The sequence below is a fragment of the Nerophis ophidion genome, linkage group LG28 (genome assembly GCF_033978795.1).
Source record: "Nerophis ophidion isolate RoL-2023_Sa linkage group LG28, RoL_Noph_v1.0, whole genome shotgun sequence".
In the NCBI taxonomy this organism is placed as follows: domain Eukaryota; kingdom Metazoa; phylum Chordata; class Actinopteri; order Syngnathiformes; family Syngnathidae; genus Nerophis; species Nerophis ophidion.
Window position 1 is genome coordinate 35,011,695 of NC_084638.1, and position 22,085 is coordinate 35,033,779.

At 36.9% G+C, this 22,085-nt stretch overlaps 1 protein-coding gene across 1 annotated transcript in view; it reads right to left on the bottom strand.

The window, feature by feature from the left end:
* LOC133545628 (5'-3' exoribonuclease 1-like) overlaps positions 1–21,945 on the bottom strand; it is a 77,719-nt gene extending 55,774 nt beyond the window's left edge. Inside the window, exons 1-7 of the mRNA XM_061891388.1 lie at positions 21,711–21,945; positions 8,027–8,259; positions 5,098–5,195; positions 1,204–1,313; positions 974–1,084; positions 806–891; positions 519–606 (exon numbers count right to left, since the gene is read on the bottom strand). Coding sequence (XP_061747372.1) covers positions 519–606; positions 806–891; positions 974–1,084; positions 1,204–1,313; positions 5,098–5,195; positions 8,027–8,259; positions 21,711–21,785 — 801 coding nt within the window. The 5' untranslated portion in view covers positions 21,786–21,945. The remainder of the gene's footprint in view (positions 1–518; positions 607–805; positions 892–973; positions 1,085–1,203; positions 1,314–5,097; positions 5,196–8,026; positions 8,260–21,710) is intronic.
* Between the last annotated feature and the right edge of the window lie 140 nt (positions 21,946–22,085).

Below are 22,085 nucleotides of genomic sequence, written 5' to 3' on the forward strand. Positions count from 1 at the left end.
TTTAAGAGTTATTTCTTTCTATAGTCATATTTGAAATAGCTAGTGTTTTCCATTTGTACTATTTCTATTTTATAAACTCATGTCTATGGTACACTGCAAGTTAACCTTGGCTTTAGGAATGTGAAGAGCAGCAATACTCCCTTCTTATCTCATCCTGTGCCCAGCTAAGGAGGACAATAGACATGTCTATCCGCTATGAAGGGTGGGGGCTAGATACATTGAAACTAGACCACACGTCCGTAATGTTTTCAGATCAACTAGGCGACGCGATTTGAATGTGTGGTTTTTAGGTTGGTCTCTCCAAAGCTATGGAATAAATTGCAAAATACCTATTGTGTTCTGGGTGATCATTTAAACTCAGCGTATGTGTCATTAAAAGAACTTGGGGTTGACCAGCAACTTAAATTCCCTTTGAGGAACATCTGTTTCAAACGCAACAGTGTCTACGTGTGTGTGTGTGTGTGTGTGTGTGTGTGTGTGCGTGTGTGTGTGTGTGTGTGTGTGTGTGTGTGAGTCACCTTCAGTGCAGAGAACTCGTAGTCGATGTATTCTCTCATCAGAGACAAGTGAAGCAGATGGAAGGTTGTCTCTTCTGGAGCACTTATCCTGGATCACACACATCATGTCATGTTGTTTGTGCTCCTTCTAACCTTATCACCTGAACACTTATACTAGCTAACACTTATCCTGGATCACACACATCATGTCATGTTGTTTGTGCGCCTTCTAACCTTATCACCTGAACACTTATACTAGCTAACACTTATCCTGGATCACATCATGAGATGTATGTGCTCCTTCTGACCTTTTCTGGGACTTCTTTCCTCCAAAGCGTACTTCCTCTCTGAGCAGACAGAAATGAGGCTGGTGGCTGGTCAGACCCAGCATGATCTGTGGAACACACACACACACACACAAGAGGAGGATGGACACGTGGACACACACACACAAACACACGCACAGACTTAGTTACCAGGTCAGCATCCAGGCCGTACAAGCAGTGTCGAGTGTTGATGTCATGATCGGGTCTGGCACTTTCCGAGCGTATGAACTCCATGATCTTGTGCTCGCCCTCACCAGGAGTCTGCAAAGGCACCGACAGATGTTTCACACACACACCTTGACACCTGCACACACACACACACACACACACACACACACACACACACACACACACACACACACACACACACACACACACACCTCATGGCCTGACAGGTAGACTCTGACATTCTGCCACAGCTTGTCAGTGGACAACTTGTTGTGGACAAAATACTTCAGCTGCTCCTGGAGTCTCACCATGAACTCAGTGCCTGCAACAACAACAACAAAAACATGTGTGACACTTTTTACCCACAACAACATGTGTGTGACACTTTTTACCCACAACAACATATGTGTGACGCTTTTTACCCACAACAACATGTGTGTGACACTTTTTACCCACAACAACATGTGTGTGACACTTTTTACCCACAACAACATGTGTGTGACACTTTTTACCCACAACAACATGTGTGTGACACTTTTTACCCACATGTGTGTGACACTTTTTACCCACAACAACATGTGTGTGACACTTTTTACCCACAACAACATGTGTGTGACACTTTTTACCCACAACATGTGTGTGACACTTTTTACCCACAACAACATGTGTGTGACAATTTTTACCCACAACATGTGTGTGACACTTTTAACCCAAAACATGTGTGTGACACTTTTTACCCACAACATGTGTGACACTTTTTACCCACAACATGTGTGTGACACTTTTTACCCACAACAACATGTGTGTGACACTTTTTACCCACAACAACATGTGTGTGACACTTTTTACCAACAACAACATGTGTGTGACACTTTTTACCCACAACATGTGTGTGACACTTTTTACCCACAACAACATGTGTGTGACACTTTTTACCCACGACAACATGTGTGTGACACTTTTTACCCACAACATGTGTGTGACACTTTTTACCTACAACATGTGTGTGACACTTTTTACCTACAACATGTGTGTGACACTTTTTACCCACAACATGTGTGTGACACTTTTTACCCACAACATGTGTGTGACACTTTTTACCCACAACATGTGTGTGACACTTTTTACCCACAACATGTGTGTGACACTTTTTACCCACAACATGTGTGACACTTTTTACCCACAACATGTGTGTGACACTTTTTACCCACAACATGTGTGTGACACTTTTTACCCACAACATGTGTGTGACACTTTTTACCCACAACAACATGTGTGTGACACTTTTTACCTACAACATGTGTGTGACACTTTTTACCCACAACAACACATATGTGACACTTTTTACCTACAACAACATGTGTGTGACACTTTTTACCTACAACAACATGTTTGTGACACTTTTGACTTACAACAACATGTGTGTGACACTTTTGACCTACAACAACATGTGTGGGACACTTTTTACTCACAACATGTGTGTGACACTTTTTACCCACAACAACATGTGTCTGACACTTTTTACCCACAACAACATGTGTGTGACACTTTTTACCCACAACATGTGTGTGACACTTTTTACCCACAACATGTGTGTGACACTTTTTACCCACAACATGTGTGTGACACTTTTTACCCACAACATGTGTGACACTTTTTACCCACAACATGTGTGTGACACTTTTTACCCACAACAACATGTGTGTGACACTTTTTACCCACAACATGTGTGACACTTTTTACCCACAACATGTGTGTGACACTTTTTACCCACAACAACATGTGTGTGACACTTTTTACCTACAACAACATGTGTGTGACACTTTTCACCCACAACAACGTGTGTGACACTTTTTACCCACAACAACATGTGTGTAACACTTTTTACCTACAACAACAATATGTGTGACACTTTTAACCCTACAACGCCCAATGCATCATAAGTGAAACACACGTTTTGGAGCCCTCTACATCATCAGTGTCATTGTTTTTTTTCATGCAGTAACAACAGCGAAAGACCTGTTTTTGAAGAGGCAAGAAAAAATTATTTTTTTACAGACACGTCACTACGACAAAAAAATACTTCATATTTCATTGTAATGAAATGTGTTAAAAATGTGCATATATGTATATATATATAAATATGGTATATATATATATATATATAGTATGTATATATCTTCAATCATAGAGCCAAACTATGCCCCCCTGTGTCTGTGTCGTCGACCCCTCCCAGTACATAACAGATGTACTATACATAATCATACATATTTTATATATATATATATATATATATATATATATATATATATATATATATATATATATATATATATATATATATATATGTGTGTGTGTGTGTGCCTAAGATGGTGATGGCACTATGCCAGTACTAACTCATTGTCTGACCAGAGAATGACTTTGTCAACATGACTCGCTGTCAAAGTATCACGGCGTGGCGTAGTGGGAGTGTGGCCATGTGCAACCCGAGGGTCCCTGGTTCAATCCCCACCTAGTACCAACCTCGTCACGTCCGTTGTGTCCTGAGCAAGACACTTCACCCTTGCTCCTGATGGGTGCTGGTTAGCGCCTTGCATGGCAGCTCCCGCCATCAGTGTGTGAATGAGTGAATGTGGAAGTAGTGTCAAAGCGCTTTGAGTACCTTGAAGGTTGAAAAGCACTAAACAAGTACAACCCATTTACCATTCTCTTAACTTGTCTTCTCATTTCAAAGTGTCGGCGTCTTCATTCAAGTTAACAGCGCACCATTGTCTCCACTGATTTGTGTCATATGCTCCCCCCCTCCAAACTGAGCCTGATTGATACATGATTGTGACCTGTGCCTTTTGAAATGCTCCAGCTTTCTTATGAATCTAAGATGATTTTGCTTGACTCCTTGATTAGAAAATGTCCAATACAGTAATGTAACAATTGGTATTTAATTACATTTACTGCATTATCAATACCATCCAGCAACATGCAGTCTGTCTATTTTTAAAGAGACAGATATGTTGACATTACCTGATGAGGTGTATTTACAGGTCAAACATACATTGCTGTTATTTTCTGTATCACTCAGTGTGTGTTGCCATCAGAGATAAAAGCTTTCTCATTTTTTATGAGAGAGATAAAACATCATATTGAAAACCTACATAGATGGCAAATATTTACACGATTGGAGATGCTTTGAAAATGATAAAGAATGTGAATTCAAGTCATGTTGAATGTTTGGGAAAAACATGATGGATATTTCTGTGTACTGTAATATATTTTGGTTTGATATAAAAATGGCAATGAAATATGATACAAACGGGAAATCTTTGATTGAAAAAGATTTAAAGAATAAAAAGTCCAGTTCCAAATCATTGGAATGTCCTATCAAGGATTGAGTGGCTGAGGCTTTAAAGGTTAAATGACATTTAAAAATGCAGCAGCATAACAAATGTACACAATTTCAAAGTAAAAAGTGCATTTTGGAGAGTTGTCTTTTACACTTGAATCAAATGTATCATTTTTGCTACTTCTGCTTATAAATGTCCATTTTTAATCAAACATTGAAGAGTCATTTCTTACACTTGGAACATTCATCTCACTTTGTCGTCCAATAAACAGGAAGTAGTCTTTGCCATTCAGTTGGAGTCAAAGAGTCCTACAAAGTGTTAGTACTGTAAGTAGAGTACTTAAGTTAAGTTAAAGTACCGGTGATCGTCACATGCACCCATCCCCTTGATGGTGATGGGGAGCAGTGAGCAGCAGCGGTGCCGCGCCCGGGAATCATTTTTGGTGACTTAACCCCCAATTCCAAGCCTTGATGCTGAGTGCCAAGCAGGGAGGTCATGGCTACCATTTTTATAGTCTTTGGTATGACTCAGCCGGGGCCAGGGTGGACACTCTAACCAAAGGCCACTGATTAAGACATTTATTAGACTTTTTACCACCAAATTAGGAGGTGTAGAAATCGCTATGTAAAATGGCTAAGGCAGTAGCATGCCTATGTTGAAGCCAATGTCAATTAGCATTGAGCTAGCAGAGCCTTAATTTTGAGAATGCTTGATGATTGAATATTTTGTTTTATATATATATACAAATATAAAAATAAGAGTTACCTGGAGTGATGCAGTTGGAGTCAAAGCGAGCTTCTGTGGGTAAAACCTCTCCTTTATCCAAGGCTTTTTTTGTCTTCTCTTCTGCCTCTTTGGCAGACCTGCATTTACACACACACACACACACACACACACACACACACACACACACACACACACACACACACACACACACACACACACACACACACACACACACACACACACACACACACACACACACACACACACACACACACGGTTAGGTGGGATAAGGTTCGGTGGGATTTATCCTGGACAACCTTAGCCGGCTTAGTGTAAACACTATTGTAAGAAGTCTAAGACTATATTCATGTACCTGAACCTGGACTCTGAGAAGTCTAAGACTATATTCATGTACCTGAACCTGGACTCTGAGAAGTCTAAGACTATATTCATGTACCTGAACCTGGAGTGTAAGAAGTCAAAGACTATATTCATGTACGTGAACCTACCTGGACTGTAAGAAGTCTAAGACTATGTTCATGTACCTGAACCTGGACTGTAAGAAGTCTAAGACTATATTGTAACTGAACCTGGACTGTAAGAAGTCTAAGACTATATTCATGTACCTGAACCTGGACTGTAAGAAGTCAAAGACTATATTCATGTACCTGAACCTGGAGTGTAAGAAGTCAAAGACTATATTCATGTACGTGAACCTACCTGGACTGTAAGAAGTCTAAGACTATGTTCATGTACCTGAACCTGGACTCTAAGAAGTCTAAGACTATATTGTAACTGAACATGGACTGTAAGAAGTCTAAGACTATATTCATGTACCTGAACCTACCTGGACTGTAAGAAGTCTAAGACTATGTTCATGTACCTGAACCTACCTGGACTGTGAGAAGACTAAGACTATGTTCATGTACCTGAACCTGGACTTTAAGAAGTCTAAGACTATATTGTAACTGAACATGGACTGTAAGAAGTCAAAGACAATATTCATGTACCTGAACCTACCTGGACTGTAAGAAGTCAAAGACTATATTCATGTACCTGAATCTACCTGGACTGTAAGAAGTCTAAGACTATATTCATGTACCTGAACCTACCTGGACTGTAAGAAGTCTAAGATTATATTCATGTACCTGAACCTACCTGGACTGTAAGAAGTCTAAGACTATATTAATGTACCTGAACCTACCTGGACTGTAAGAAGTCTAAGACTATATTAATGTACCTGAACCTACCTGGACTGTAAGAAGTCTAAGACTATATTCATGTACCTGAATCTACCTGGACTGTAAGAAGTCTAAGACTATATTCATGTACCTGAACCTACCTGGACTGTAAGAAGTCTAAGACTATATTCATGTACCTGAACCTACCTGGACTGTAAGAAGTCTAAGACTATATTCATGTACCTGAACCTACCTGGACTGTAAGAAGTCTAAGACTATGTTCATGTACCTGAACCTACCTGGACTGTAAGAAGTCTAAGACTATATTCATGTACCTGAATCTACCTGGACTGTAAGAAGTCTAAGACTATATTCATGTACCTGAATCTACCTGGACTGTAAGAAGTCTAAGACTATATTCATGTACCTGAACCTACCTGGACTGTAAGAAGTCTAAGATTATATTCATGTACCTGAACCTACCTGGACTGTAAGAAGTCTAAGACTATATTAATGTACCTGAACCTACCTGGACTGTAAGAAGTTTAAGACTATATTCATGTACCTGAATCTACCTGGACTGTAAGAAGTCTAAGACTATATTCATGTACCTGAACCTACCTGGACTGTAAGAAGTCTAAGATTATATTCATGTACCTGAACCTACCTGGACTGTAAGAAGTCTAAGACTATATTAATGTACCTGAACCTACCTGGACTGTAAGAAGTCTAAGACTATATTCATGTACCTGAATCTACCTGGACTGTAAGAAGTCTAAGGCTATATTCATGTACCTGAACCTACCTGGACTGTAAGAAGTCTAAGACTATATTCATGTACCTGAACCTACCTGGACTGTAAGAAGCCTAAGACTATATTCATGTACCTGAACCTACCTGGACTGTAAGAAGTCTAAGACTATATTCATGTACCTGAACCTACCTGGACTGTAAGAAGTCTAAGACTATATTCATGTACCTGAACCTACCTGGACTGTAAGAAGTCTAAGACTATGTTCATGTACCTGAACCTACCTGGACTGTAAGAAGACTAAGACTATGTTCATGTACCTGAACCTGGACTTTAAGAAGTCTAAGACTATATTGTAACTGAACATGGACTGTAAGAAGTCAAAGACTATATTCATGTACCTGAACCTACCTGGACTGTAAGAAGTCAAAGACTATATTCATGTACCTGAATCTACCTGGACTGTAAGAAGTCTAAGACTATATTCATGTACCTGAACCTACCTGGACTGTAAGAAGTCTAAGATTATATTCATGTACCTGAACCTACCTGGACTGTAAGAAGTCTAAGATTATATTCATGTACCTGAACCTACCTGGACTGTAAGAAGTCTAAGACTATATTAATGTAGCTGAACCTACCTGGACTGTAAGAAGTCAAAGACTATATTCATGTACCTGAATCTACCTGGACTGTAAGAAGTCTAAGACTATATTCATGTACCTGAACCTACCTGGACTGTAAGAAGTCTAAGATTATATTCATGTACCTGAACCTACCTGGACTGTAAGAAGTCTAAGACTATATTAATGTACCTGAACCTACCTGGACTGTAAGAAGTCTAAGACTATATTCATGTACCTGAATCTACCTGGACTGTAAGAAGTCTAAGACTATATTCATGTACCTGAACCTACCTGGACTGTAAGAAGTCTAAGACTATATTCATGTACCTGAACCTACCTGGACTGTAAGAAGTCTAAGACTATATTCATGTACCTGAACCTACCTGGACTGTAAGCCTACATTCAAGTACCTGAACCTGCGTCCTCTCTGCTGGTTCATCTTGGCGCGAGGGGCCACACCGTCCACCGCCATGAAGAAGACCTGGCGAGGTTTGATGATGCGGAAGAGAACCTCCAGGTAGTGAAAGATGTCTGCAAAGATCTTCTCCTCAGAGATGCGGAAGTGGACGTCCTCGTCGTTGGGGTGAGAACACTGGTGGATGATCCCGTTCATGTCCAGGTACAGGTGGTCAAACTCCGGGATCTAAGCACAACACCACACTCACTATTAACTCATGTACTACATCACACACACTCACTATTAACTCATGTACTACATCACACACTCACTATTAACTCATGTACTACATCACAAACTCACTATTAACTCATGTACTACATCACACACTCACTATTAACTCATGTACTACATCACACACACACTCACTATTAACTCATGTACTACATCACACACTCACTATTAACTCATGTACTACATCACACACACTCACTATTAGCTCATGTACTACATCACACACACTCACTATTAACTCATGTACTACATCACACACTCACTATTAACTCATGTACTACATCACACACACTCACTATTAACTCATGTACTACATCACACACTCACAATTAACTCATGTAGTACATCACACACACACTCACTATTAACTCATGTACTACATCACACACTCACTATTAACTCATGTACTACATCACACACACTCACTATTAACTCATGTACTACATCACACACACTCACTATTAACTCATGTACTACATCACACACTCACTATTAACTCATGTACTACATCACACACTCACTATTAACTCATGTACTACATCACACACACACTCACTATTAACTCATGTACTACATCACACACTCACTATTAACTCATGTACTACATCACACACACTCACTATTAGCTCATGTACTACATCACACACACTCACTATTAACTCATGTACTACATCACACACTCACTATTAACTCATGTACTACATCACACACACTCACTATTAACTCATGTACTACATCACACACTCACTATTAACTCATGTAGTACATCACACACACACTCACTATTAACTCATGTACTACATCACACACTCACTATTAACTCATGTACTACATCACACACACTCACTATTAACTCATGTACTACATCACACACACTCACTATTAACTCATGTACTACATCACACACTCACTATTAACTCATGTACTACATCACACACTCACTATTAACTCATGTACTACATCACACACTCACTATTAACTCATGTACTACATCACACACACACTCACTATTAACTCATGTACTACATCACACACACTCACTATTAACTCATGTACTACATCACACACTCACTATTAACTCATGTACTACATCACACACACTCACTATTAACTCATGTACTACATCACACACTCACTATTAACTCATGTACTACATCACACACACACTCACTATTAACTCATGTACTACATCACACCCACTCACTATTAACTCATGTACTACATCACACACTCACTATTAACTCATGTACTACATCACACACACTCACTATTAACTCATGTACTACATCACACACTCACTATTAACTCATGTACTACATCACACACTCACTATTAACTCATGTACTACATCACACACACTCACTATTAACTCATGTACTACATCACACAGCATGAGTGACAAGTTAAAATACTTGATAGTGTGTAGTTGTATTTGTCACACAACTTTGCTGCATGAGTGACAAGTTAAAAGACTTGATAGTGTGTAGTTGTATTTGTCACACAACTTTGCTGCATGAGTGACAAGTTAAAAGACTTGATAGTGTGTAGTTGTATTTGTCACACAACTTTGCTGCATGAGTGACAAGTTAAAAGACTTGATAGTGTGTAGTTGTATTTGTCACACAACTTTGCTGCATGAGTGACAAGTTAAAAGACTTGATAGTGTGTAGTTGTATTTGTCACACAACTTTGCTGCATGAGTGACAAGTTAAAAGACTTGATAGTGTGTAGTTGTATTTGTTACACAACTTTGCTGCATGAGTGACAAGTTAAAAGACTTGATAATGTGTAGTTGTATTTGTTACACAACTTTGCTGCATGAGTGACAAGTTAAAAGACTTGATAGTGTGTAGTTGTATTTGTCACACAACTTTGCTGCATGAGTGACAAGTTAAAAGACTTGATAGTGTGTAGTTGTATTTGTCACACAACTTTGCTGCATGAGTGACAAGTTAAAAGACTTGATAGTGTGTAGTTGTATTTGTCACACAACTTTGCAGCATTAGTGACAAGTTAAAAGACTTGATAATGTGTAGTTGTATTTGTCACACAACTTTGCTGCATGAGTGACAAGTTAAAAGACTTGATAGTGTGTAGTTGTATTTGTCACACAACTTTGCTGCATGAGTGACAAGTTAAAAGACATGATAGTGTGTAGTTGTATTTGTTACACAACTTTGCTGCATGAGTGACAAGTTAAAAGACTTGATAGTGTGTAGTTGTATTTGTTACACAACTTTGCAGCATGAGTGACAAGTTAAAAGACTTGATAGTGTGTAGTTGTATTTGTTACACAACTTTGCTGCATTAGTGACAAGTTAAAAGACTTGATAGTGTGTAGTTGTATTTGTCACACAACTTTGCTGCATGAGTGACAAGTTAAAAGACTTGATAGTGTGTAGTTGTATTTGTTACACAACTTTGCTGCATGAGTGACAAGTTAAAAGACTTGATAGTGTGTAGTTGTATTTGTCACACAACTTTGCTGCATGAGTGACAAGTTAAAAGACTTGATAGTGTGTAGTTGTATTTGTCACACAACTTTGCTGCATGAGTGACAAGTTAAAAGACTTGATAGTGTGTAGTTGTATTTGTCACACAACTTTGCTGCATGAGTGACAAGTTAAAAGACTTGATAGTGTGTAGTTGTATTTGTCACACAACTTTGCTGCATGAGTGACAAGTTAAAAGACTTGATAGTGTGTAGTTGTATTTGTTACACAACTTTGCTGCATGAGTGACAAGTTAAAAGACTTGATAATGTGTAGTTGTATTTGTTACACAACTTTGCTGCATGAGTGACAAGTTAAAAGACTTGATAGTGTGTAGTTGTATTTGTCACACAACTTTGCTGCATGAGTGACAAGTTAAAAGACTTGATAGTGTGTAGTTGTATTTGTCACACAACTTTGCTGCATGAGTGACAAGTTAAAAGACTTGATAGTGTGTAGTTGTATTTGTCACACAACTTTGCAGCATTAGTGACAAGTTAAAAGACTTGATAATGTGTAGTTGTATTTGTCACACAACTTTGCTGCATGAGTGACAAGTTAAAAGACTTGATAGTGTGTAGTTGTATTTGTCACACAACTTTGCTGCATGAGTGACAAGTTAAAAGACATGATAGTGTGTAGTTGTATTTGTCACACAACTTTGCTGCATGAGTGACAAGTTAAAAGACTTGATAGTGTGTAGTTGTATTTGTCACACAACTTTGCTGCATGAGTGACAAGTTAAAAGACTTGATAGTGTGTAGTTGTATTTGTTACACAACTTTGCTGCATGAGTGACAAGTTAAAAGACTTGATAGTGTGTAGTTGTATTTGTTACACAACTTTGCTGCATGAGTGACAAGTTAAAAGACTTGATAGTGTGTAGTTGTATTTGTTACACAACTTTGCAGCATGAGTGACAAGTTAAAAGACTTGATAGTGTGTAGTTGTATTTGTTACACAACTTTGCTGCATTAGTGACAAGTTAAAAGACTTGATAGTGTGTAGTTGTATTTGTCACACAACTTTGCTGCATGAGTGACAAGTTAAAAGACTTGATAGTGTGTAGTTGTATTTGTCACACAACTTTGCTGCATGAGTGACAAGTTAAAAGACTTGATAGTGTGTAGTTGTATTTGTCACACAACTTTGCTGCATGAGTGACAAGTTAAAAGACTTGATAGTGTGTAGTTGTATTTGTTACACAACTTTGCTGCATGAGTGACAAGTTAAAAGACTTGATAGTGTGTAGTTGTATTTGTTACACAACTTTGCTGCATGAGTGACAAGTTAAAAGACTTGATAGTGTGTAGTTGTATTTGTCACACAACTTTGCTGCATGAGTGACAAGTTAAAAGACTTGATAGTGTGTAGTTGTATTTGTTACACAACTTTGCAGCATTAGTGACAAGTTCAAAGACTTGATAGTGTGTAGTTGTATTTGTTACACAACTTTGCAGCATTAGTGACAAGTTCAAAGACTTGATAATGTGTAGTTGTATTTGTTACACAACTTTGCTGCATGAGTGACAAGTTAAAAGACTTGATAGTGTGTAGTTGTATTTGTTACACAACTTTGCAGCATTAGTGACAAGTTCAAAGACTTGATAGTGTGTAGTTGTATTTGTTACACAACTTTGCAGCATTAGTGACAAGTTCAAAGACTTGATAATGTGTAGTTGTATTTGTTACACAACTTTGCTGCATGAGTGACAAGTTAAAAGACTTGATAGTGTGTAGTTGTATTTGTTACACAACTTTGCTGCATGAGTGACAAGTTAAAAGACTTGATAGTGTGTAGTTGTATTTGTCACACAACTTTGCTGCATGAGTGACAAGTTAAAAGACTTGATAATGTGTAGTTGTATTCGTCACACAACTTTGCTGCATGAGTGACAAGTTAAAAGACTTGATAGTGTGTAGTTGTATTTGTCGCACAACTTTGCTGCATGAGTGACAAGTTAAAAGACTTGATAGTGTGTAGTTGTATTTGTCACACAACTTTGCTGCATGAGTGACAAGTTAAAAGACTTGATAGTGTGTAGTTGTATTTGTCACACAACTTTGCTGCATGAGTGACAAGTTCAAAGACTTGATAGTGTGTAGTTGTATTTGTTACACAACTTTGCTGCATGAGTGACAAGTTAAAAGACTTGATAGTGTGTAGTTGTATTTGTTACACAACTTTGCTGCATGAGTGACAAGTTAAAAGACTTGATAGTGTGTAGTTGTATTTGTTACACAACTTTGCTGCATGAGTGACAAGTTAAAAGACTTGATAGTGTGTAGTTGTATTTGTTACACAACTTTGCTGCATGAGTGACAAGTTAAAAGACTTGATAGTGTGTAGTTGTATTTGTTACACAACTTTGCTGCATGAGTGACAAGTTAAAAGACTTGATAGTGTGTAGTTGTATATGTCACACAACTTTGCTGCATGAGTGACAAGTTAAAATACTTGATAGTGTGTAGTTGTATTTGTCACACAACTTTGCTGCATGAGTGACAAGTTAAAAGACTTGATAGTGTGTAGTTGTATTTGTCACACAACTTTGCTGCATGAGTGACAAGTTAAAATACTTGATAGTGTGTAGTTGTATTTGTCACACAACTTTGCTGCATGAGTGACAAGTTCAAAGACTTGATAGTGTGTAGTTGTATTTGTTACACAACTTTGCTGCATGAGTGACAAGTTAAAAGACTTGATAGTGTGTAGTTGTATTTGTCACACAACTTTGCTGCATGAGTGACAAGTTCAAAGACTTGATAGTGTGTAGTTGTATTTGTCACAAAACTTTGCTGCATGAGTGACAAGTTCAAAGACTTGATAGTGTGTAGTTGTATTTGTCACACAACTTTGCTGCATGAGTGACAAGTTCAAAGACTTGATAGTGTGTAGTTGTATTTGTCACACAACTTTGCTGCATGAGTGACAAGTTAAAAGACTTGATAGTGTGTAATTGTATTTGTCACACAACTTTGCTGCATGAGTGACAAGTTCAAAGACTTGATAGTGTGTAGTTGTATTCGTCACACAACTTTGCTGCATGAGTGACAAGTTAAAAGACTTGATAGTGTGTAGTTGTATTTGTCACACAACTTTGCTGCATGAGTGACAAGTTCACAGACTTGATAGTGTGTAGTTGTATTTGTCACACAACTTTGCTGCATGAGTGACAAGTTAAAAGACTTGATAGTGTGTAGTTGTATTTGTCACACAACTTTGCTGCATGAGTGACAAGTTAAAAGACTTGATAGTGTGTAATTGTATTTGTCACACAACTTTGCTGCATGAGTGACAAGTTCAAAGACTTGATAGTGTGTAGTTGTATTCGTCACACAACTTTGCTGCATGAGTGACAAGTTAAAAGACTTGATAGTGTGTAGTTGTATTCGTTACACAACTTTGCTGCATGAGTGACAAGTTAAAAGACTTGATAGTGTGTAGTTGTATTTGTCACACAACTTTGCTGCATGAGTGACAAGTTCAAAGACTTGATAGTGTGTAGTTGTATTTGTTACACAACTTTGCTGCATGAGTGACAAGTTAAAAGACTTGATAGTGTGTAGTTGTATTTGTTACACAACTTTGCTGCATGAGTGACAAGTTAAAAGACTTGATAGTGTGTAGTTGTATTTGTTACACAACTTTGCTGCATGAGTGACAAGTTCAAAGACTTGATAGTGTGTAGTTGTATTTGTCACACAACTTTGCTGCATGAGTGACAAGTTCAAAGACTTGATAGTGTGTAGTTGTATTTGTCACACAACTTTGCTGCATGAGTGACAAGTTCAAAGACTTGATAGTGTGTAGTTGTATATGTCACACAACTTTGCTGCATGAGTGACAAGTTAAAAGACTTGATAGTGTGTAGTTGTATTTGTTACACAACTTTGCTGCATGAGTGACAAGTTAGAAGACTTGATAGTGTGTAGTTGTATTTGTTACACAACTTTGCTGCATGAGTGACAAGTTAAAAGACTTGATAGTGTGTAGTTGTATTTGTTACACAACTTTGCCGCATGAGTGACAAGTTAAAAGACTTGATAGTGTGTAGTTGTATTTGTCACACAACTTTGCTGCATGAGTGACAAGTTAAAAGACTTGATAGTGTGTAGTTGTATTTGTCACACAACTTTGCTGCATGAGTGACAAGTTAAAAGACTTGATAGTGTGTAGTTGTATTTGTTACACAACTTTGCTGCATGAGTGACAAGTTAAAAGACTTGATAGTGTGTAGTTGTATTTGTCACACAACTTTGCTGCATGAGTGACAAGTTCAAAGACTTGATAGTGTGTAGTTGTATTTGTTACACAACTTTGCTGCATGAGTGACAAGTTAAAAGACTTGATAGTGTGTAGTTGTATTTGTCACACAACTTTGCTGCATGAGTGACAAGTTAAAATACTTGATAGTGTGTAGTTGTATTTGTTACACAACTTTGCTGCATGAGTGACAAGTTAAAAGACTTGATAGTGTGTAGTTGTATTTGTCACACAACTTTGCTGCATGAGTGACAAGTTAAAAGACTTGATAGTGTGTAGTTGTATTTGTCACACAACTTTGCTGCATGAGTGACATGTTAAAAGACATGATAGTGTGTAGTTGTATTTGTCACACAACTTTGCTGCATGAGTGACAAGTTAAAAGACTTGATAGTGTGTAGTTGTATTTGTTACACAACTTTGCTGCATGAGTGACAAGTTAAAAGACTTGATAATGTGTAGTTGTATTTGTTACACAACTTTGCTACATGAGTGACAAGTTAAAAGACTTGATAGTGTGTAGTTGTATTTGTTACACAACTTTGCTGCATGAGTGACAAGTTAAAAGACTTGATAGTGTGTAGTTGTATTTGTTACACAACTTTGCTGCATGAGTGACAAGTTAAAAGACTTGATAGTGTGTAGTTGTATTTGTTACACAACTTTGCTGCATGAGTGACAAGTTAAAAGACTTGATAGTGTGTAGTTGTATTTGTTACACAACTTTGCCGCATGAGTGACAAGTTAAAAGACTTGATAGTGTGTAGTTGTATTTGTCACACAACTTTGCCGCATGAGTGACAAGTTAAAAGACTTGATAGTGTGTAGTTGTATTTGTCACACAACTTTGCTGCATGAGTGACAAGTTAAAAGACTTGATAGTGTGTAGTTGTATTTGTTACACAACTTTGCTGCATGAGTGACAAGTTAAAAGACTTGATAGTGTGTAGTTGTATTTGTCACACAACTTTGCTGCATGAGTGACAAGTTAAAAGACTTGATAGTGTGTAGTTGTATTTGTTACACAACTTTGCTGCATGAGTGACAAGTTAAAAGACTTGATAATGTGTAGTTGTATTTGTTACACAACTTTGCTACATGAGTGACAAGTTAAAAGACTTGATAGTGTGTAGTTGTATTTGTTACACAACTTTGCTGCATGAGTGACAAGTTAAAAGACTTGATAGTGTGTAGTTGTATTTGTTACACAACTTTGCTGCATGAGTGACAAGTTAAAAGACTTGATAGTGTGTAGTTGTATTTGTTACACAACTTTGCTGCATGAGTGACAAGTTAAAAGACTTGATAGTGTGTAGTTGTATTTGTTACACAACTTTGCTGCATGAGTGACAAGTTAAAAGACTTGATAGTGTGTAGTTGTATTTGTCACACAACTTTGCCGCATGAGTGACAAGTTAAAAGACTTGATAATGTGTAGTTGTATTTGTCACACAACTTTGCTGCATGAGTGACAAGTTAAAAGACTTGATAGTGTGTAGTTGTATTTGTTACACAACTTTGCTGCATGAGTGACAAGTTAAAAGACTTGATAGTGTGTAGTTGTATTTGTTACACAACTTTGCTGCATGAGTGACAAGTTAAAAGACTTGATAGTGTGTAGTTGTATTTGTTACACAACTTTGCTGCATGAGTGACAAGTTAAAAGACTTGATAGTGTGTAGTTGTATATGTCACACAACTTTGCTGCATGAGTGACAAGTTAAAAGACTTGATAGTGTGTAGTTGTATTTGTTACACAACTTTGCTGCATGAGTGACAAGTTAAAAGACTTGATAGTGTGTAGTTGTATTTGTTACACAACTTTGCTGCATGAGTGACAAGTTAAAAGACTTGATAGTGTGTAGTTGTATTTGTTACACAACTTTGCTGCATGAGTGACAAGTTAAAAGACTTGATAGTGTGTAGTTGTATATGTCACACAACTTTGCTGCATGAGTGACAAGTTAAAATACTTGATAGTGTGTAGTTGTATTTGTCACACAACTTTGCTGCATGAGTGACAAGTTAAAAGACTTGATAGTGTGTAGTTGTATTTGTCAAACAACTTTGCTGCATGAGTGACAAGTTAAAATACTTGATAGTGTGTAGTTGTATTTGTCACACAACTTTGCTGCATGAGTGACAAGTTCAAAGACTTGATAGTGTGTAGTTGTATTTGTTACACAACTTTGCTGCATGAGTGACAAGTTAAAAGACTTGATAGTGTGTAGTTGTATTTGTCACACAACTTTGCTGCATGAGTGACAAGTTAAAATACTTGATAGTGTGTAGTTGTATTTGTCACACAACTTTGCTGCATGAGTGACAAGTTAAAAGACTTGATAGTGTGTAGTTGTATTTGTTACACAACTTTGCTGCATGAGTGACAAGTTAAAAGACTTGATAATGTGTAGTTGTATTTGTTACACAACTTTGCTGCATGAGTGACAAGTTAAAAGACTTGATAGTGTGTAGTTGTATTCGTTACACAACTTTGCTGCATGAGTGACAAGTTAAAAGACTTGATAGTGTGTAGTTGTATTTGTCACACAACTTTGCTGCATGAGTGACAAGTTCAAAGACTTGATAGTGTGTAGTTGTATTTGTTACACAACTTTGCTGCATGAGTGACAAGTTAAAAGACTTGATAGTGTGTAGTTGTATTTGTTACACAACTTTGCTGCATGAGTGACAAGTTAAAAGACTTGATAATGTGTAGTTGTATTTGTTACACAACTTTGCTGCATGAGTGACAAGTTAAAAGACTTGATAGTGTGTAGTTGTATTTGTCACACAACTTTGCTGCATGAGTGACAAGTTAAAAGACTTGATAGTGTGTAGTTGTATTTGTCACACAACTTTGCTGCATGAGTGACAAGTTCAAAGACTTGATAGTGTGTAGTTGTATTTGTTACACAACTTTGCTGCATGAGTGACAAGTTAAAAGACTTGATAGTGTGTAGTTGTATTTGTTACACAACTTTGCTGCATGAGTGACAAGTTAAAAGACTTGATAATGTGTAGTTGTATTTGTTACACAACTTTGCTGCATGAGTGACAAGTTAAAAGACTTGATAGTGTGTAGTTGTATTTGTCACACAACTTTGCTGCATGAGTGACAAGTTAAAAGACTTGATAATGTGTAGTTGTATTTGTTACACAACTTTGCTGCATGAGTGACAAGTTAAAAGACTTGATAGTGTGTAGTCGTATTTGTCACACAACTTTGCTGCATGAGTGACAAGTTAAAAGACTTGATAGTGTGTTGTTGTATTTGTTACACAACTTTGCTGCATGAGTGACAAGTTAAAAGACTTGATAGTGTGTAGTTGTATTTGTCACACAACTTTGCTGCATGAGTGACAAGTTAAAAGACTTGATAGTGTGTAGTTGTATTTGTCACACAACTTTGCTGCATGAGTGACAAGTTAAAAGACTTGATAGTGTGTAGTTGTATTTGTCACACAACTTTGCTGCATGAGTGACAAGTTAAAAGACTTGATAGTGTGTAGTTGTATTTGTCACACAACTTTGCTGCATGAGTGACAAGTTCAAAGACTTGATAGTGTGTAGTTGTATTTGTTACACAACTTTGCTGCATGAGTGACAAGTTAAAAGACTTGATAGTGTGTAGTTGTATTTGTCACACAACTTTGCTGCATGAGTGACAAGTTAAAAGACTTGATAGTGTGTAGTTGTATTTGTCACACAACTTTGCTGCATGAGTGACAAGTTAAAAGACTTGATAGTGTGTAGTTGTATTTGTCACACAACTTTGCTGCATGAGTGACAAGTTAAAAGACTTGATAGTGTGTAGTTGTATTTGTCACACAACTTTGCTGCATGAGTGACAAGTTAAAATACTTGATAGTGTGTAGTTGTATTTGTCACACAACTTTGCTGCATGAGTGACAAGTTCAAAGACTTGATAGTGTGTAGTTGTATTTGTTACACAACTTTGCTGCATGAGTGACAAGTTAAAAGACTTGATAGTGTGTAGTTGTATTTGTCACACAACTTTGCTGCATGAGTGACAAGTTAAAATACTTGATAGTGTGTAGTTGTATTTGTCACACAACTTTGCTGCATGAGTGACAAGTTAAAAGACTTGATAGTGTGTAGTTGTATTTGTTACACAACTTTGCTGCATGAGTGACAAGTTAAAAGACTTGATAATGTGTAGTTGTATTTGTTACACAACTTTGCTGCATGAGTGACAAGTTAAAAGACTTGATAGTGTGTAGTTGTATTCGTTACACAACTTTGCTGCATGAGTGACAAGTTAAAAGACTTGATAGTGTGTAGTTGTATTTGTCACACAACTTTGCTGCATGAGTGACAAGTTCAAAGACTTGATAGTGTGTAGTTGTATTTGTTACACAACTTTGCTGCATGAGTGACAAGTTAAAAGACTTGATAGTGTGTAGTTGTATTTGTTACACAACTTTGCTGCATGAGTGACAAGTTAAAAGACTTGATAATGTGTAGTTGTATTTGTTACACAACTTTGCTGCATGAGTGACAAGTTAAAAGACTTGATAGTGTGTAGTTGTATTTGTCACACAACTTTGCTGCATGAGTGACAAGTTAAAAGACTTGATAGTGTGTAGTTGTATTTGTCACACAACTTTGCTGCATGAGTGACAAGTTCAAAGACTTGATAGTGTGTAGTTGTATTTGTTACACAACTTTGCTGCATGAGTGACAAGTTAAAAGACTTGATAGTGTGTAGTTGTATTTGTTACACAACTTTGCTGCATGAGTGACAAGTTAAAAGACTTGATAATGTGTAGTTGTATTTGTTACACAACTTTGCTGCATGAGTGACAAGTTAAAAGACTTGATAGTGTGTAGTTGTATTTGTCACACAACTTTGCTGCATGAGTGACAAGTTAAAAGACTTGATAATGTGTAGTTGTATTTGTTACACAACTTTGCTGCATGAGTGACAAGTTAAAAGACTTGATAGTGTGTAGTCGTATTTGTCACACAACTTTGCTGCATGAGTGACAAGTTAAAAGACTTGATAGTGTGTAGTTGTATTTGTTACACAACTTTGCTGCATGAGTGACAAGTTAAAAGACTTGATAGTGTGTAGTTGTATTTGTCACACAACTTTGCTGCATGAGTGACAAGTTAAAAGACTCGATAGTGTGTAGTTGTATTTGTTACACAACTTTGCTGCATGAGTGACAAGTTAAAAGACTTGATAGTGTGTAGTTGTATTTGTCACACAACTTTGCTGCATGAGTGACAAGTTAAAAGACTTGATAGTGTGTAGTTGTATTTGTCACACAACTTTGCTGCATGAGTGACAAGTCAAAAGACTTGATAGTGTGTAGTTGTATTTGTTACACAACTTTGCCGCATGAGTGACAAGTTAAAAGACTTGATAATGTGTAGTTGTATTTGTCACACAACTTTGCTGCATGAGTGACAAGTTAAAAGACTTGATAGTGTGTAGTTGTATTTGTCACACAACTTTGCTGCATGAGTGACAAGTCAAAAGACTTGATAGTGTGTAGTTGTATTTGTTACACAACTTTGCCGCATGAGTGACAAGTTAAAAGACTTGATAATGTGTAGTTGTATTTGTTACACAACTTTGCTGCATGAGTGACAAGTTAAAAGACTTGATAGTGTGTAGTTGTATTTGTCACACAACTTTGCTGCATGAGTGACAAGTCAAAAGACTTGATAGTGTGTAGTTGTATTTGTCACACAACTTTGCTGCATGAGTGACAAGTCAAAAGACTTGATAGTGTGTAGTTGTATTTGTTACACAACTTTGCCGCATGAGTGACAAGTTAAAAGACTTGATAGTGTGTAGTTGTATTTGTTACACAACTTTGCTAACTCCTGATTGCCATGTTTGCTAGCTGTTACAACATGTTTAATAACTACATGACATCTTAAATATGATGCAACCCTTTCACAAGTCATGCAATACATGCTTAACTTTTCATACTTCAACTATTAATACTTTAACTATTCATGTTTTACTCATACTTATTTTAAATAAAGTTTTAACCACTAATAACTTAACAATTAATTTTTTAACAATTTAAGTTTCAACAAATTTTTACTCATTTATTTTAACAACTAATAATCAAACAATGTCATACTTAGTTTAACAACTAATGTTTTAACAATATTTTAACAATGTTTTACTCACTTATTTTAACAACAACTGTTTAATCCAGACTCATTTTAACAACATTTTAACAAGTAATGTTCAATTCAGACTTATTTTAACAATAACAACAAATATTTTAACCACTAATGTTTAATTCAGACTTATTTTAACAACAAATATTTAACCACTAATGTTTAATTCAGACTTATTTTAACAACTAATGTTTCAACATTTTAACAACACATTTTAACAACTAATGTTTAATTCAAACAGATTTTACAACGAATATTTTAACAACGTTCTACTCACTTATTTAACAACGAATATTTTAACAACAAATATTTTAACAACTAATGTTTAATTCAGACTTATTTTAATAACTAATGTTTTCACAAGGACGTATACAAGTGTACTTAGATAGTATACAAGTGTACTTAGATAGTATACAAGTGTACTTATACAAGTGTACTTAGATCGATGCTATCGATGCTAAGCTAATGTGTTATACCTGGTGTTCCTTGACGACTTCACTCAGACAAGGGTAACGCTCGGAGATCCAGCGATAAAACTTGGGCACTCCCATCCTGCAAAGCTGCGAGAATGTTCTTCAAAGTGCAGAAATAATGAGGTTGTTGTCGAAATAATGACAAGGTTATTCAATAAAAGATTTCCTTTCTCGCAGCCTATGTCCAGCCAAATGTCCCCGGTGCCTCCGCTAAATGCTTCCGCCGTGTTGCCATCCTCTATAGTTCCCCCGCCCAGCCCCAACAACATCGACGTTTTCACCACTCATTTCTACTCCATAATCCTACACAATATGGTTCAATAATTACTTGATGGCATGAGTCATAAACGACCTTTAAAAGAACACAATCCACGGGCG